Source organism: Thamnophis sirtalis, unplaced genomic scaffold (genome assembly GCF_051295495.1).
Source record: "Thamnophis sirtalis isolate CommonGarterSnake01/CBP01778 unplaced genomic scaffold, rThaSir2_p1.2 scaffold_11, whole genome shotgun sequence".
In the NCBI taxonomy this organism is placed as follows: domain Eukaryota; kingdom Metazoa; phylum Chordata; class Lepidosauria; order Squamata; family Natricidae; genus Thamnophis; species Thamnophis sirtalis.
The window spans coordinates 29844734-29864206 of NW_028261391.1; the positions used below are offsets into that span (position 1 = coordinate 29844734).

At 34.8% G+C, this 19473-nt stretch overlaps 1 protein-coding gene across 1 annotated transcript in view; it reads left to right on the top strand.

The window, feature by feature from the left end:
* ATR (ATR checkpoint kinase) overlaps nucleotides 1-19473 on the top strand; it is a 56064-nt gene that overhangs the window by 2438 nt on the left and 34153 nt on the right. The window contains exons 3-16 of the mRNA XM_087725432.1: nucleotides 460-609; nucleotides 927-1801; nucleotides 2149-2342; nucleotides 4308-4496; nucleotides 5417-5640; nucleotides 6235-6387; nucleotides 7418-7616; nucleotides 8819-9075; nucleotides 15565-15755; nucleotides 15839-15939; nucleotides 16194-16365; nucleotides 16991-17161; nucleotides 18477-18671; nucleotides 19099-19284. Of these exons, the coding sequence (XP_087581558.1) occupies nucleotides 460-609; nucleotides 927-1801; nucleotides 2149-2342; nucleotides 4308-4496; nucleotides 5417-5640; nucleotides 6235-6387; nucleotides 7418-7616; nucleotides 8819-9075; nucleotides 15565-15755; nucleotides 15839-15939; nucleotides 16194-16365; nucleotides 16991-17161; nucleotides 18477-18671; nucleotides 19099-19284 (3257 nt within the window). The remainder of the gene's footprint in view (nucleotides 1-459; nucleotides 610-926; nucleotides 1802-2148; nucleotides 2343-4307; nucleotides 4497-5416; nucleotides 5641-6234; nucleotides 6388-7417; nucleotides 7617-8818; nucleotides 9076-15564; nucleotides 15756-15838; nucleotides 15940-16193; nucleotides 16366-16990; nucleotides 17162-18476; nucleotides 18672-19098; nucleotides 19285-19473) is intronic.

Sequence of the window (19473 nt, forward strand, 5' to 3'; positions counted from 1 at the left end):
ACTTCCCTACTTTATAAATCACCATTACTGTGGAACCAGTGGGCGGTTAGAAAATTTTACTACTAACAGAGATACAAAAGTGGGCAGTAGGTATAAAAAGGTTGACTACCCCTGCTCTAGCCACTTAGCAACCTGGAAGATTGCTTAATAATTGCAACTCCAGGTGCCAGTTATTGACCAAAAGACTCACATGATATCTTGCTTAATAAGTACTTCATGCAGTGACCAAAATTTCTGGTCTCAATTGTGATTGTAAGTCAAGGACCACCTTTATTTTATTTTCCTGTATGACTTATTAGAGGAAGAAAGAGGAAAGGAAGCATGAGAAACAAAGCATTTAACTTCAAGGAATCCATTTGTAATTGTACAGACTTGTTATAGAGATCCAGGAAATGCTACATATTTCTTGAAATAGGAATAGGTTTTGAACTTTCTGTTTAGATTATTCTCTCTTTTTAGTGGCTGTGGAACTTATGAAGAAGACTGAATCTCAACCAAGTTCTGTAATGTTGCTTGACTTTATTCTCCATATCATGAAATCATCTCCACTTGTGTTTGTAAATGGAACTGGACCTGATCAGCAAAATGACACAGAGTCTAGCTGTATTGGTGAGTTTATTGAAACATATCTATTGGATCTATAATTCAACAAATTATAGCATATTGACATGTGAATTATATATTTTATATCAGTAAATAAACAAAAATGTAGCTGAAAAAATGCACTTAATTTTCTAGAAAGAATATGAATTAAAAATGAATGGAAAGGGAAATAGCACAATTTATTGAACTACCAGATATGATCTGCAAAAATCCAAAAAAATCAATAGGTGGCAGCAAGAAGATTTTAAAAAAAACTCATATGCCTGGATTTTTAGTCCTAATTAATATTATGATCATAATATTTTCTTTTTTCTTTTCTTTAGAATTCAGCAATTGGATAATAGCAAGACTTTTGAGAATTGCTGCAAGTCCAAGCTGCCACATTTTACATGAGAACATTTGTAATGTCATTTGTTCTTTACTCTGCCTTTTCAAAGTCAAGAACTGTGTCTTGTTTAACTTGGCAACAAAAGAACTGCTGTATCTTCTTCAAGATCTGATTTCAATCCATGAAAAAAATATAGAAACGATTTTGACATGGCCTGCGATTGTGAGCAGATTTTCTTGCAATTCCACTGTAAATCTGGGCAATTTAAGTTCTGTCCAACTACAGTTAAATGGAATGAATAATGTAGAATGCTTGGAAACAACTTCAATAAGGATTCTTACTTGTATAGTTTCTTACATGTTTTTCAAACCACAAGATATTATCCTTTTTGGAATAGGGTGCTCCCTTTTGGACTATGGTAGTCCTAAAGTTAAAATTTTGAGTATGACATTTTTAACAGAACTCTTAGAACTTGGAGGACTTCCAGAAGATCTAGCCAATAATTTCTTCTCATTTCTATTTGGATTTTTACAATCCATTCCTGTAATGGATTCTACAAAGCTGGAATTATATGAAGAACCATTCTTAATATTAGTGAGAACTTTATTTCCTTTTCAAATTAATTCCCATGAAACGTTTGAACCTATTTATCTAAACATATTACTGGAAAAACTTCATGCATTGTTTGAAGCTGATGTGCTCAGGTTTCTCCAGTCTATGAAAATAAAAGAAGTATTATGTCACATACTACATTATTTCTTGATGTATGTGCCAGCTGGATATGAATCTGCTGTTCCGGTTAGAAAGACTTATATTAACAACATTTGCAGATTTTTCATCTCAACAATTGGATGCCAGGTAGAACAAGAGGTAAGTGTTATTAAAAGGTTAACAAAAAATTGCCATAAGATTAGGGAAAATTATTAGATTTAATGTTAAGTAGGACCTAATTTTCTCCAATGCTAATGCCATCGGGCTTTGTAGCAGTAGCTTCTGCTTTCTGTACTGACAAGAGCAAGAATAACTTAAACATTTTAGTGGTTTAAATTCATGAGTTTACAGTGTAATTTCAGTATAGGACTGATTTAGTAGAGTTTATAATTGGGTGGTACATATTTATCTTAAAAGTTTAAAATAAATAAACCTGTTAATCCTATTTAAATATCTATGATTTTTATGAAGATGGTATATAGTATAATTTCTTCTTTTTGATAAAGTATCTGCTGAGTCCACTCTATGTAGTGCTGAAGACTGTGACAGCAGAAATCATCCGGGAGCTGCAGTGTAGCTGTTATTCAGAGACTTCCGATACTGATGGGGGAAGTAGTAGCAGTAGTGATGATGTCCCACAAAAAAGGCTTCGTTTATGTCTATCCTTAAAACATCCAAAAAAGTTGTCAGCGCCACCAAAGTAAGTTGGTAGCTTTTAAGAACCAATCTTATTTTTGGATCTATTTTGAATATGCTTCTTGTGTCCAGTTTCTTCTGAATCTTAATACTGTTCTCTAAGATGTTTGTCATGCCCATTAGAGTATCTGTAGATTTGATTAATGTAGTTTCTAATCTCTCATTCAAGTCTTTTATAAATAGTTGTACAAAGGTCTGTTGTACACTTCTTGGTATCTCCCAGTTTAGTGTATCCTTGTTATACAATTTTTCAGTCAACTGTATTTTCATCTAATAGGTAAGTTCACATTTTCCATCTTCTCTACTAGGATTTCAATGCGTGATGAAGTTAAGATATAACTACTATATTCCAATGGTTAAGTAAATAAGGATTCTTACTTGTATAGTTTCTTACATGTTTTTCAAACCACAAGATATTATCCTTTTTGGAATAGGGTGCTCCCTTTTGGACTATGGTAGTCCTAAAGTTAAAATTTTGAGTATGACATTTTTAACAGAACTCCTAGAACTTGGAGTACTTCCAGAAGACCTAGCCAATAATTTCTTCTCATTTCTATTTGGATTTTTACAATCCATTCCTGTAATGGATTCTACCAAAAGGAAGATAAAATTGCTTTGAGCTGCAGGCGTGAAATGCTATATCATCTTTGCTACTGGTTTGGAACTGCGAGCGCACATGCTTCACACATGCGCAGCACTTCTCTGCATGTGCAGAACCTTCTGTGCATGCACAGAGCCTCCATGATGACATCTGGGCAGGTGGGCACAGCCTCTTGCCACCACCACTACTGGTTTGCCCAAACCGGGGCTAACAGGCTGAATACCACTTCTGATGAGCTGTCCTTGATAAACTGATGTTGGTTCATTCCAAGCATTGCATTTATTTTTAAATATTCACAAACCGCTTAATTGTTAACATTTCTGTAAAAATTATTTTGTATTAACTTTAAAAGAAATAGATTTCAAACTTTTAAAGTGCCTTTGTCATTATAATTCAGTTTCTTATTCCAGAGTTCTTGAAAAATAACTAATATTTTAAAGTTAACCTGGATCATATAAATAAAATTATAATACTGATAATAATTCAGATTTTTGGACATCATTAATGCATCTGGATAAAACTGCTTAATTAAGAAAGGTTTATTTGTTTATAAAATCCAGATTCCAACTCAAGATGACTTAAAGTATTAGCATCTATAATTGTCCTTTGAAATCCTATTTGTTGTGGTGATTAAGGCATCAAATTAAAAACTATGAAACATGAATTCTAGTTCTACATGAGGCACAAAGCCAGCTAAATGACATTGGGTCAATCACCCTCAGCCCTGGGAAGGATGCAATGGTAAACCCCTTCTGAAAAACCTTGCCAAGAAAACTGCAGGGACTTGTCTCGTTGACGCCAGGAGTCAAAAACTGACTAAAGGAAGCAATAAAAAGAAAATTCTTAACTGCCCCAACACATAAAAAAGAGATTACCTGCTATTTTCAAATTTATTATCTCATAATATAATTTTTTCATGTAAATACAGGTCAAGATTTTATCTCTGTCCCACCTTTTTCTTAATGCATTCTGGAGCTTTTACTGTAAGAAATACAATTAGAACAATGGCTAAAAAATGCAGCCAAGCTTCTATCATGATTTCTGAGGAGTCACATAATAACTTTCTAATTCTGTCCACAGTTTTTTTTTCTATCACATGTTCCATAAAGAAACAAAAATCTAAATATACTTAAAGGTAAGCCTAAAAATCAGGACAATTAATGCCCCCATTCTTATATACATTATAGGGCTACATACAGTTCTAATATATATATATATTGTTTCCTTAAACATGTTTCTTTCAAAATGAAAGATTTAAAACAGTCTTCATCTAGTTTCACTATTACCAAATATTTTATTTCGCTTCTAGTTTTATAGTAAACTTACCACAAAATGCTCTAAAATGGCATCTAAAATGTTGATTCACAGGCCCCATATCATGAACATGAAAATGAAGAGCAAGTTGTGGAATTTGATATGCCAGAAGGCAGACTCTCTGATGTCGCTTTTGGAACAAGACAACCTTCCAGTGGAAGCTCTGCAAACTGTAGAAGGAATTGCTTTAATAGCTCAACTGGCCACCATATGTACAGTCCATTCTAGAGAAGATTTCAACAGGTAAAAGAATTAAAGACAGTTTCTTCTTTATTTGAGCTTTACAAAAATATCTGAAGATATTTCTGATATTTCTGATATTTTTGTAAATACTCACATGCTATTGGTTCAGTTAAGCTTTGGGGGGAAAAGCATGGAGTTATAAGAGCAACTGTCTTACCATCAAGAGCCATGATGGTGAACCTATGGCACGCATGCCAAAGGTGGCATGCGGAGCCATTTCTTAGGGCACGCTAGGCATTGCCCTGTCAGCTCCTAATTTTGGCCTTCATTTTTGGGTGTTTTTCACCCTCTGGAGGCTTTCCTGAAGCCTCCAAAGGGTGAAAAATAACCCAATGCACAAACCGGAAGTTTGGAAAATGTAGGGAGAAAAACGTTTCTATGGGCAACCCAGAAGTCGAAAAACAGGCTGTTTCCGGCCTCAGGAGGACCTCCTGGGAGAGCAGGGGAAGCTGCTTTGCCCTTTCCAGACTCCTAGAAAGCCGTGCGTGCATACGCGGGGCAGCAGGGCGGGTGTTCACACGTACACATGTGTAGAGGGCATGGCGCAGGAGGCGCCTTAAGTTATGGGAGTGGGCATGTGAGTGTGCACGATAGGGTGCACGCTCATGCTTTTGGCACCTCAGGTGAAAAAGGTTTGCCATCACTGAACTAGGGGCTCTCTAGAAACTTGCCCACTGCTTACTGTTAGGCCAGCATTTCATTTTGAAAATGAGCATGATGTGGTAGTGGTCTTCCTTCTATGGTGTCAAGAAATGTATAACTTGATAGAAATAGTGTTTTTAAAGATCTTGATAAACTGTAGATATGATCAGGTGGTTTGCTGAGTCAGACAGTTTTTGAACTCCATTTCTTAGGAATGGGAAAAAAATGTTACTCATTAAACTCTTTCACTGACCAGTTATATTTTTCTTACTTAACAGTGTAGATCATCAAGTTGTTCAAGTATGTAATTTATTTGGTCATGACAATGGTAATGCTTCAGAATCAAGAGAACACATCCAGTTAATATGGGTTTCTTCAGAATTTATCATGAGAGCAATTAGAATTTGTTGGAAGCTTCTGGATAGTGCTTCACTGATAACTGACCTGGAGCCAGTGATTCAAAAAGTGGTGAAAATAATTGATGCCTTCCTTTATATGCAAGGTAAGACTTCTTTTTTAAATACCTTAACAAGCAAAAATAGCCATATTGATGATGGAAATAGGGCAGCTTCCGGAGTTGCTGCTTTTGCAACATATTTGCATGGTATTGAATTTCCAAGAACATCATGCAGCAAATTTAAAAAGACAGGAAAAGGAAAGTGTAACAAAGTATTCAAGCCATGTCTGTACCAAGTCTTGGATGGTACAGGTTACTAGAAGCATTGTGGCACATTATAATGCCTTCCCATTAGGCCATAGAAAACAAGAACGGCAAACCATTTCCATATTGCCATACTGGTGCCAGAACCCCTACATTCATGAATTCAGCTAATTATCAAAAGTCAAACTTGGCTTGAGGGAGGCTTTACCTTAATTCTCCCAATAGCTTGACTTATTGGAGCATAACATTAATTCAGTATCTGATAAAATCCAATTTACATATCCTCAGAATTTCAAACGTGATCATCATTTTTAATGTCAATATAAAACTTGTCTCTCCACAAAGTTAAAATGACCTGATGCTGTTCTCTTGTTAATGTATTTACTTCTTGTAAGTCATCTCAGTAAAAGTGTGTACATTTCTATCACCTAAAAGTTAAATTCCAGTTTAACGATGAAGTGTTTGACAACTTGTTTGGAATACTATCTTTGCCATGGATTTCCAGCCATTTAGATGATTTCCCATCCATGCTTCCTGGTCTTAATTTGGATCTTTTTGCTTTGAGTAAACATCTGGCAAGCCATTTTAGTAAGTAAACAATTCTTATCATATTTATTTTTCACGTTTTTATTGTTCTGTCTGTTTCCTTAGTGTCTTAAGATATGATTTTTACAAACTGCTTTTATTTAATCTAAATATTATTTAAATATTTTGCTCTAAAGACTCCTTTCCACTTTTAAAAATCATGATGGCCCCCACAAGAGCTTTTGGCTATATGAATTATACTGATATTTACTATATTAAATATTAAAATCAATTCATTCATTGAACTGTTATTTATTGAATCATGTAAAAATAATATCAAATCCATTGGCTATTAACAAATGTTTTTCTTGAAAAAACCCTGTAACAAATAAAAATATTAAAATATTTGAATTTTCCCCCCACATTTGGCAAATAATTTTGACTTCTCAGACCCCTAAGAGGATATCGGGGCATCTGTAGGGGTACTTGGACTATATTTAAGAAAACTAATCTAAAAGGTCCTTTACCTGTCACTTGGAAGTTATGAACGTTTTTAGGCAATTCTTTTAAATATAGTATTTCAAAGTCAGGAGGCCACAAATAAGGCCTGATCTTGGATCAACATCAGATATGCCTGTGAAAGATGGAGATGTAATCTAAACAACCAAAAATTAATGCTATTCAATAAGTTACATATTGAGAAATATTTAGAAAATATTTATTTCTAGTATGAATGCAGAATTAAAAGCCCAGAAAATTGCAGAAAGTACACTGATATAATATGTTTTATTTGTCTCTCTGTATAGTTTAAATTAAGACAGAGTCTTATTTTCTTTTAACCCCTGAAATAAACACTTGGCCTTATTTATGGGAAGGTCTTACTATTTTTGAGGTGCAGGAGGCGGCGAGTGTGGTCACCTCAGGGCTGCTGCTGCATTGCAATTTCAGGGAGGGGTTATTCTCTGGGGAGATCTTATTTTCAGGGAAATAAGGTATGTCGTGGTCTATAATTTTCATTGATTCAGGGAGTAGAGAGAGTATGTTTGCAAGAATCAACATTAAATTCATTGGTTTTCTTTATCTTTCCTTTTAGCACCAGAAATTCGTTCAAATTGTGTGTTCCTTCTTTCTCTGCTTCCAAAGAGATTGCATCTGAATTGGAGGAATACTGTGTATGAGCACACACTTCAGAGTCCCCATGAAGCTGTCAAAACTAGTTGTATTAAAGGCTTTCCTATTTTGCTTCACCAGTTAGGCATAGAAGTCTGCGCCACATTGCCCACATGTCTTTTGTATGTATTATTTGATAATACCAAATAAAATTGTGGTGAAGAATGTTTTGGTAAATACAATAAGATATGATGAAAATAGTAGCTGAAGAATGGCCATATTACAGGTTCCTTTCGAAGACATGCAGTTTTAAACTACTATGAGGACTAGGGAGGGGAACTGGACTCTAGGCCTCTTGCCAATATTTATTGTTCAGAGAAGATGATATTCCTATTTAGATTTACTATAGGATCTATATATCATTTTGGGAAAATAGTCTGAGAAATCATGTGGACAGATTTGCATTGGCTTCTGATAGCATAGCTGCTAATTTGTTTTGAGTTATGGGTAAAAATACCAAGTCTCTATTCTATTCTATTCTCCAATACTTTTGATAGCTATGACAAGCGAGGTTTTCTCTCATCTTTTCTGATAAAAGCTAGATAAGCTACAGTAATTTTTTATTAAATTATTTGTCACCTCATTTATCTATTATTTTGATTTCAAAAAGGAAATATAAAGAAATAATTTTAAAAAATGAATCTTCCAAGGAATTTTCTAAGGGAAGGGTTCTGCAGGCTTAAGAAATTGAAGAGGAAAGATTTATTAAAATTTAAAATCCAGCATGTATGTGTAACAGGCATATGTTTAAGAGAGTAATATACATTGCTACATATATGCATTTGTATTGGCAGACAAACCTATCTGTAGCCTGTAATTGTTGCCAGAACCTTGTAGTCTAACTAGGAAACTATAACTATTGCTTTTTAAACAAGTAAAAATACAGAAACCAACATTAGACTAAGATGTCATATAGAACATACAGTGTTCTGAATCAGTGGTTCTCAACCTTTTCTTCACTGCAGATCCCCCTTTAAATACCTTTTGTGGCCATAGACCACCAAGATTTAACTCAAGATTTAAATCATAACATAAATAATTTCTTCAAGCCTTCAGGGACCCTCTGTGATATTGTGGGTCCCCAGGGGTCCGAGGAACACAAGTTGAGAACCATTGTCCTTAATCAGTGCTTAATATATTTGAAGGCTGTTAGTTTTCTAGTTCAGATGTTTCAGGAAACTATGGTTGAGGAAAAAGGGAGCAAAAGCATTGCATAATATTTCTACATGTTCTGACTGAACAAGTTAGGTTTAATGATTTGAAAACTCTCGACATACAGTCATACAGAAAATTACAACTGAAACTTGTTTTAATTTTATTCCAGAGATCACATACGGGACGAATCTTTACTAGTTCAGAAGGCTTATGCTGGTATCATTGGAGATCTAGCTTGTTGTCTTTCTGGCAGCTTTAATTTAAGGCCACCCTCAGCTGAACTTAGTAACCAGTTGAAAATTAACAATATCCTCTGTAGCAGATTTATTGTTACTTCTCAAGGAGAAAAGCATACAGTGAAAGCTGATGTCTTTAAACCTTTTTTATATCTTCTTGAAAACAATATACCTAGCCCAGTAAAGCTTGGTAAGTTACTTAAAACATACTTTTATTGTTTTTTTTCCTAACTTAATGTCATTTTATGCATACTTCTTTAATAAGCAAGAATTTATAGAATGGGAGAGGTCCTGTTTAGTATTATAATCAACCATGTTTGCTATACAGAGTCTGACTCCATCACCCCACCCTATTTTTTGCATTTCTTATACAGTAATAATCATTCTGTTGGCATAGAACATTCCTCAATAGGCTATGTTTGGGGTGTGGATGAGTTTACACTTTCAGCTTTTTTTCTATGTTTACTTCTGTAAACCCTGAATTTTTCCCAGACATCCTAATACTTGTACTCTTTTCCAGCATCCTTGTTTTGGCTAAATCAGCACTTTAGTATGTCCGAGGTGTTGCTCGATGATAGAGCATATGCTTTGTTTTCAAGATGCCCCAACTTCAATCTCCAGAGTCTCCAAACACAAAAAGTAAAACAGCCTGAAATCTGGGAGAGAGTGTAAGAGCCCCCCCCCCCCAAAATTCCTTTTCCTGTAGGGGAGGATTTATTTTATAAAAATAAAAATTGCTTAAACAAAAGTTGGTAATTTTCTAAATCTTAGATACTTACTTATGTGTCTATACTTGTTTTGTTTTATCAAAGTTCGCCAACTTTTCTAGCTTTGTGGACCAGCGGGATGGGCGGAGAGGAGGAGGTGGTTCTATGGACATGCTCACCTGCCACTTCTGTGGGTTGGTTCTGAACAACTCACAGCTCAGTAGTGGGCTGCGGCTTAGGGCTTGGTGAACCTTGATATATATAATTCTAAGGAGTCTTGTATGCAGTTTCATTTTTCTTCCCCCCACTTTTTTTAGCAGAAGGGTTGAATTGCTTACATCCATTTACATTAAAATGTCTAATTAACCCTGTTTTTCACTGCTTTCTCAAATTTAGAGGAAAATCTTCAGCCTGACCACCCAAGAGTTTTGACAAATTTTGTGACTGGCTGGCTTGTTTGGATCTTTCAGCCAAGCACTTGTTGCCTTTTTTTTAGAGAGCCAGTGTGGTATAGCAATTAGAGCAGGGAGACCCAGATTTTAGTCTTCCCTTAGGTACATAAGCCAAAGGAGTAATCTTGGGCCAGGCCCTCCCTCTCAGTTCTAATCAGTGCAGTTGGCTGATAAACAAAACCTTTGTTTCCTCATACATTGATTATTGCACTGTAAGAACTAAGTGAGGGCAGTGCAAAACAAGTGAACATGAAATCATGTAGGACAAATATTAAGAAAAGCAACTGTTTGCTTCCTTCATATGCTGCTGCAAAGACTTCAGCATTTCTAAGTTTCTTAGTCCTTGTTACCAACTGGCTGCTGCTTACCACTTAGCCTTTGACTGTACATTGGATTCTATGTCCATTTTTTCCATATCACCAGTTGCACACTACACAAGGCAAATTATCCTGCTCTTCCTTTCACATGCAGCCTTCTCTCCAATTCACAAACACAAACCTCCCTCTCAACCCAGACCACCACATCCAAATGCAGAAGAACCTCTTTTTATGGTTGAAAAAGAGCTGAATTAATATCTTAGTGGAGGGAAGAAAAGAAAACTGAAGGAGGGCTTACACCACGGGTGTCAAACTTGTGTTATCATGTGTCAAATTTTGCCTTTTTTTCCCTTTGCTAAACCAAGCGTGCACCCGAATAGCACATGAGAAATCCAGCCGAGGGGCCATGAGTTTCACAGCCCTGGCTTACACTGACTCCTAGGAGACTGTCTTTCCACAACATGGCAAAAGATATCATGTTTGTTACTTGCAAAAAGTTTTTTTTTATTTTTCCTTTCAAATTCATTCTTAAATATACATTCTTATAATTGCTGTTTAACATTTGTCAATTCATATCATTTTTCCACCTGTATGTTTACATTTTCATATTTTCTTATTTCCCCTCCCCCTAATTTAATCATGTGTCATCTGAGATATTTATTTCATGTTTTGTTCCTTTTTCTTTCTATTTATATCTTTTTTCAATCCACTCATAAAATCACCCTCATGTCCTGTAGTACACTGATTCCTCTTTATCCTTTATTCTCAATGTCAACTTGTCCATTTCTGCACAATCTAATACCTTCTTTATTACCTCTCCTTCCGATGGGATTTTGTCTGCTTTCCAATTTTGTGCAAATACAATTCTAGCTGCTGTTATTATTTGTATAATCAAATATGAATCTTCTTTATTATATTTCTCTGGTAGAATACTCAATAAGAATACCTCTGGCTTAAACTCTATGGGCTGATGTATCATTTTCTTTAACCATGTTTGTATTTTAACCCAATAGCTTTTTTCATCCCTACATGTCCACTGCATATGATAATATGTCCCTGGCAATTGGTGACATTTTCAACATTTAGCTGATTTATCCTCAAACATTTTATATGCTCTTTGTATGCGGTCGCCATTGTCAATTTATAGTTCTTTCCCCATAGTTGTTGCCATTTTTCTAGTTCTATTTTATATCCAAAGTTTTTTGCCCATCTTATCATTGTTTCTTTAACCTCTTCTTCTAAATTCTAAGTAAATAACTATACAAATTTTAATCATTTTTTCATTGGTTCGCATGAGTATCCCATCTAATTCTGAATCTTCCATATTAAAACCATACTCTTTAACATCTTTCTCATATCTTGTTTATATTTGCATTTGTTTAAACCATCCTATATCAATCCCTTGTTCTTCTAATTCTTCTGTTTTAGTTCTCCCTGTGCTGTTAGTATATCTTTGTTCCTAATAACCTTTTTCATAGTACTAATATTTGGATGTGTCAAAGCTTCCACCGTTGAAAGCCACATGGGTACTTCCATATAGTGCTTTTCTTTTACTTAACCACTTCTTATATAGTGCCTCTGAAAATAACCATGTATTCTATTTTTCCATACCACAAAAATGCATGCCAATCCAGTTGCATATTGTGTTCCTCCAAGGATAAAAACCTTGCATTTCTTAATAATATCAATTATTTTATCCACATTAGAGCTGCTGCTTGATAATATAATTCCCAATTCGGTACACCAAATCCACCTCTAATCCTTGAATCTTGTAACATTCTTATATTAATTCTCGCTTTCTTTCCTTGCCAAATATATTTTCCTATTATTTTATTTAGTTTTTCGAAGTACTTTTTTTCCAGTCTTATTGGTATTGTTTGGAATAAAAATAATATTCTCGGTAATATATTCATCTTAATTACTGCTTTTCTTCCCATTAGTGATAGCTGTAAAATTTTCCATTTCTCTATATGAATTTGAATTTGATTTCTTAATTTATAGTAATTATCTTCCTTAATAGTTACGGATCTCGAAGTCAACTGTATTCCCAAATTTCACTCATTTTACTATTTGAATAGCTAATTACTCCATTATTTCTCTTTTCTGTTTTTCTGTTATGTTTTTCACTAAAATTTTTGTTTTATCTTTATTAATTTTCAATCCTGACACTCCTCCATACTCTTCTATTTGTTCTAGTAGTTTTGGACCTGTTTCTATTGGATCTTCAATAATGAATACTAAGTCATCTGCAAATGCTTGCAATTTATATTCTTCTTTTTTAACTTTCATTCCTTTTATATCTTTATCTTGCCTTATCTTTCTGTTCAAAACTTCTAGTGTCAATATAAATCATAATGGAGATAGTGGACACCCTTGCCTAGTTCCTTTTCTAATCAGCACTTTTTCTGTCATATCTCCATTTACTATCACTTTAGCCTGTTGTTCTTTATAGATAGTTTTAACCATATTTATGAATCCCTCTCCAAAATCCATCATTTGTAGTTGCATTATCATAACTTGCCAATTTACATTATCAAAAGCTTTCTGTGCATCCAAAAATAGCAATGCCATTTGTTTCCCAGGATGTGCTTCATAATATTTTAATGCATTCAATATAATCTTTTTATTGCTTCTATTACTTCCATCAATGTTATTCTCTCTTCTAGTTCCTTTTTAAGTTCTGGAATCTTAGGTATTTCTGCGTTCTCTAAATATTGTTTTATCTTTTCTTATGCTGCTATGTCTTGCTGGTATAATTTCTTATAATATTTTCTACTATTTTTTCCTTTTTCTCCTTTTGATAACAAATATTCCCTTCTTGGTCTGATATTTTTTTCTTTCTCTTTTTTCATCTTGTATGTCAACTATCATCCTGGTTTATTTGCATTTTCAAAGAAATTTTGTCTTGTCTTATTTATTTGCCACTTCTTCGTTTTCCATTAAATTCAATTTGTAATTTTCTAGGTCCATCAAATTTTTAATTTTAGCCTTTTGTGGGTTTCTTTGTAATTCTATTTCAGTCCCCTGTGTTCCTCCTCTTTCTTCTTTCGTATTTGTCTGTTTTGTTTGTTTCTTTTTCCTAGATAAGTCATTACTAGTCCTTTGGTATATTCCTTGCTGGTATCCCACACATTCTGTAAGGATGTGTCTTCCTTCTTATTCTCTTTAAAAAAATAATTCTTTTTCCAAATATTACTGAAATTCTTTTTCATTTAATAGATTTTGATTTAATGTCCATCTCATTTTTTCTCTGACCTTTCCATGGCATTATTATTGAATTGTGGTCTGCCCATATACTTGTTTCTATATCAATCTTTTGTATTTTAGCGATTAGATCTATTGTTGTCCAAATCATGTCTATTCTTGACCATGACCTGTGTGTATTTGAGTAAAATGTATATTGTTTTTCTCTCAAGTATCTTCTACTCCAGTGTTTTTCAACCACTGTGCCGCGGCACACTAGTGTGCCGTGACATAGTGTAAGGTGTGCCGTGGGGAAAAGACTTTATATATAGTCAATATAGGCACAGAGTTAAAAATTTTTAACATTTTCTAATGGTGGTGTGCCTTGTGATTTTTTTCATGAAAAAAGTGTGCCTTTGCACAAAAAAGGTTGAAAAACACTGTTCTACTCCATACACCTTGTAGACTTAATTCTTCCATCATTGTAAAGAATGTTTTAGGCAGTGTTCTCCTTAACTTCATATTCAACTTTTCAGTTTTATAATCCAACTCATTATTTACTATCACATTAAAGTCCCCTAATACATATATATATATTTCTTTATATTCATATTCTATTATCTTTTTGTGGAGTTTTCCATAAAATTCTTCTTAATTTTGCAATGTCCCTGAGATCGGCAAGACATATTCTTCCTGTTCACCGTCTATGCGGGATGGTTTAGGTCCGATTGGACTACCCAGTGGCAAAAGTATCAGCTGTGGTCTCGGAGCATCGAGACCGCACATCCATATCGTTGTGACGTTGGCCCCTCCCTCAAGATCTTATTTACAATCACATTAAAGTTCCCTAATGTATATAATTTTTCATATTCATATTCTATTATATTTTTGTGGACTTTTCCATAGAATTCTTCTTGATTCTCATTTGGCGTGTATATCACCACCATCAATATTTTTTTTTCATTATTCATTATTATTCCCACTAATAATAGTCTTCCTTCTTCATCTTCAAATATTTGTTTTGATTGTATTGATTTTTTCATATACAATGCCACACCTTTTTTGCTTTGATCTGCAAGTGTCATATACAGCTCCCCCAATTTTGGGTAATCCAAATATTTATTGTGTTGTTTTTTAATATGCACTTCTTGCAGGCATATTATATCTAATTTCAATTTTTCTAATTTATTAAACGTCCTCTTTTTATGCTTGATTTTAGTCCATTTATATTTAATGAACTTATTTTTATTTCTTCTATGTCTTAATTATTTGTCATTTTAGTTGATCTAGTCACTCTCATCTCCATTTGTTCTTTCATCTCTTTTGTTCTTGCTCCTTCTCTTAACGCCCTTTCTTCTTGTTCTTTGGCTAGTTCTCTCTTTTCTTTCTCTTCTTGTAGGCCATTCATTCTTCTGTACCAAAAGGTTAATAGAAATGGTTATTCGCAAAATGTGATGTATGGAGGGTTTCTGATTTCAAAAATCAGCCATTGCCAATTAAGATCAGCAATTTCCACAGTAATACTGAGGTCTTCAAAATGAGTTTTTGGCAGTACAAGAGATGTGGCTGCCTTTCCATATAATCAATACTGCTGTTGCAGGAACAATAACAACCTGAGTTGTTGTTTGGAGTGAATCAAATTTCACTGCCACCTTCTCCCCCACCCCCTCCCATAAGAACAATTTGTGGTTCTGCTCTTCATATAAAGATTTAGTCACAGAAAGTGAAAGGGCAGTATGTCTTTGCCTCGAAATATAATACAGGGAGAAGTAGGGAGACCTGATGCTGCATGTTGACTCTGGGAATTTCTGGGTGAAAAATAAATGTGATGGTACAATATGGTCAGCTTAACATTTAACATTATGAATTTATTATCTGGGTTTGGAGACCTAAACCTCAAGAAACAAATTATAGGTTAACCTGATAAACAGAAATGAATTTTACTTAATCCTTTTATGAATAATATTTTGTTTAAAAGTGATATTGAAAAAATGGAATGTGCTTTTATGTCCTTTTTTAGATTTAATAAAGAATATTCCTCTATTGTGCAAACATTTGGACTTCAGAAATGATACATTGAATGTAAAAACTGTTGTTGAAGCTTTCTTAAAGCTTTTGGAAGATCCAGATAAAGATGTAAGAGTGGCCTTTAGTAATCGCATCAAATATATATTAAATGCTTCAGACTCTGAGGAAGAATTCATCAAAGAGGTGAATTTATTGTGTACTTAGAGACAGCAAAGCATTAAGTTGTATTTGCAGCAATCACTATAATACTTTATTTTCTCCTTCAGCTGTTTGTTTCCAGAATGAAAGAGGCTTATACGAATGCAAAAATGTCCAGGAATAATGAGTTGAAAGATACACTGATTCTTACTACAGGAGATATTGGAAGGTAATGCTTCTTAATAGATTTCTTTTGCTGCATTTATAAATATTTTACCCGAAGACGACCTTACATGGAAAATGGTTAATTATTGATAGTATTTACTGAATAAAAGCAATCTCACTTTAGTTGCTGAGAAAATGAAATGTTTAGCTGTTATATTTGTTTATGGATAAGTTTGTATGTTTTGTTTTCCCGTGTATTATCTTGTATGTTAATATTACATTTCCTTGATGTTGATTATTATTATTATCCTCTATTAGGTCAACAACAGGAGATTTGGTACGTTTTGCACTGTTGCACCTACTGCATTGTTTATTATCCAAGTCAGCATCTGTGGCAGGATCAGCATATACAGAAATCAGAATGCTAGCTTCTGCCAAGTCTGTAAAACTGCAGGCTTTTTTCAGTCAGTACAAGAAACCCATCTGTCAGGTGAGGACAACATGATCATATTGACTAAGTGGAATAATTTTGTATCCGTCATAAAAGAACCTGGAGTCATTAATTGAAGCTCAATTGTGGAAGTTTTAGAATGCAAGGCAGTGCTGCCCTGGGATATGATGATAGCTACTCTTTTAGATGGCTTAAATGATAGTTAGAATTAGGGGAGGAGGGGATATACTTGCTTCAAGTATCTAATACAATTTCTATGGAGCAAGAATGGGTGGGTGCTCTTTTGTTCATATTTACTTGAAAGCTTCTGATTTGTACACTACGAGCCCAGTATGTCTATGTACATATTTGCTTGTTTCAGAAGAAGCTCTTAAATTTTTATGATGGATAAAATTATTCTTACTCTCATCCAAAAGAATAAACAGTATTAAATTCAAGTATGTTAAACACTTTGTGTGCTTATACCATCAGTGTGAGGCTTGGGGGCGGGACTGTTAAATGCACATTGTTTTGGTTGGGAGAGAATTTGTTGCCTGAACTATAACCCTGCAAAAGCTAAGAAAAGCTAAAATTGATGGAATGATCCGTTGATATAGTATTCCTAATTAACATTGCTTGTTTTCAACTGACTGAAATAAGAATAAATGCATTTCTCTTGGTTTAGTTTTTAGCAGAATCTCTACACTCCACTCAGATGGCCCTGCTTGCAAACACTCAACGGCAAAGCAGTGAAATGCAGAAGCAAGAGATTGTTCATCAAAGAGACATGGTTCTGGACATGTTATCTGAAATTGCTAATGTTTTTGATTTTCCAGATCTTAATCGTTTCCTTAGTGTACGTAGCAATTTAAGATTTATTAGATTTCTATATATTGGTTCATTTGGGGGGGGGGGGATTAAACAAGGTGAAATTCCTGAATTGTGTCTCTTGTATTCTTTTCTATAGTGCATCCTGAGCTTCCATGGCTTAGGATGAACTATAATTTCAGTCTCCTTGCCCTTGTATACTGTGTTAACTATGGCACCATATCTATTTCCTTTGTAGATGGGATGGGATGGAATGGAATAGAATAGAACAGAAATTTATTGATTAATTTGACTATATCAAATATATAAATATACAAATAGATACAAAGAAAACAATAGGACATGTTCATAGTAAGTTTCTTTTTATGCAAGTAATGAGCATCCACATGCTTTTATAGTTTTTCATGGCAAATATAGGAAAGCTGCTCCTTTCTCATTAAGTGAATCTTAACTAGCAATATCCCTAATCATAAATATCTCAGTGGAGCATAGCAAATGAAAAGTGTTGGGTTAGGGCAGATTTATGCAGTCTAATTGGGAATGATTCTGCACATGGATTTTAAGATATTAAGTATTCAGAATTTTTCTCTGCTGATATATAGTTGTCTAAATTAGAGTGACCTTTCAACTTGGTTTCCTCTAACTGGAGAACCAATTTGATGTAGTGGTTAAGGGATCAGACTAGAAACTGGGAAGATGTGAGTTCCAGGCCCACTTTAGGCATAAAACCAGTTGGGTAACACACACTATCACAGTGATGGCTAACCTTTTTATCATCACGTGCCAAAAGCGGGGGGAGCACGGGGATCGTTCACGCACATGCCCCCCATGCATGCGCATGTGACAACCCCCCCCCCCCGTGCTTTTGGCACGCAATGACACAATAGACCTGGTTTTTTGCCCTCCCCAAGCTTCAGAGGCTTTCTAGGAGCCTGGGGAGGGCGAAAACGCCCTGCTCCACCCTCCTGAGCTGACAGGGCAACACGCGTACCCTAAGAAATGGCTCCGCATGTAGGTTCACCATCATGACAATATCAGCTTTAGGAAGAAGGTAGTGGCAAAATACATCTGGAAGCCTTGCTAACAAAATATCAGGGACTTGTCCAGGGAGTTGCCAAGAATCAAGACAGACTTGAAGGCACGCACACACAAAATTCAGTCCTCAGTGTTGTGACTTTCATTGGTCATGTCTAGAGATTATGGGATTTGCACTGTGCAACGTGTAGTGTACTTGTTGGGTTAGAATGATTTAGCATTATCATTTTGAATTAGGATGACACTAAATTTGTACATTTACATGAAGGTATAACATTCCAAAAGCATCCATCTTTTTATTTTTCCAGCGGATTCTCCAAGTGCTTTTGCCTGACCTTGCTGCCAAGGCTAGTCCTGCAGCCTCTGTACTTATCCGAATGATAGCAAAACAACTAAATGTAAACCGCAGGGAGATCCTCATTAACAATTTCAAGTACATCTTCTCTCATTTAGTTTGCTTCTGTAGTAAGGATGAGCTGGAGCGAGCACTTCATTATCTTAAGGTAAGATTAAACTTTATAGAAGAAAGTTCAGAATAGTAAGATTGATCGTGTTTTGGAATGTATTGAAAATTGATTAAATGGCATGGACCCTCACTGCAATCGCAGTAAAACTCTTGGGTACTTCTAAGATATTTTAAAGATTCTCTTTGAAATAAACTTAATCTTCAAAGGGAAGAACCAAGCCTTAATCATAGCTCTCTGTTTCTTTTGGTTGCAGAACAAAAACTAATTTACAGACCAGGTTCTTCCATTGAAGGATATTATAAACATTTATTTTCCCCCTTGGAAACAGTGGTGTTTTCATTTAGCAAATTAGTGGCTCACCTGTATTTGCAGTAATGGGAATTGTTGTGCTGTAATATTTTTATGTTGTGCACATGCTTGTATAATTTTCAAGCCAATAACATTTTTCCATGGTATCTTATAGAATGAAACAGAGATAGAACTGGGAAGTTTGCTGAGACAGGATTTTCAGGGATTGCATAATGAATTATTGCTCCGGTTAGGGGAGCACTATCAGCAGGTCTTCAATGGATTATCAATTCTAGCTTCATTTGCTTCAAATGATGACCCATATCAAGGACCAAAGGACATCACATCTCCTGAGCAAATGGTAAGTAGCAATACCAATTTGTAGTTTCTTCTGCCCTCTTAAGAGAGAAAGGAACAGCTCTTGTAACTTTTGTTAGGAGGAGAGCCATGTTAATCTATGGTGGCCAACAAATCAGAAGTCTGGTAGCACTTTCTGACTAATAGATATTGATATATTTATATATTTTATAAACATTTGTAACCCAGTTAA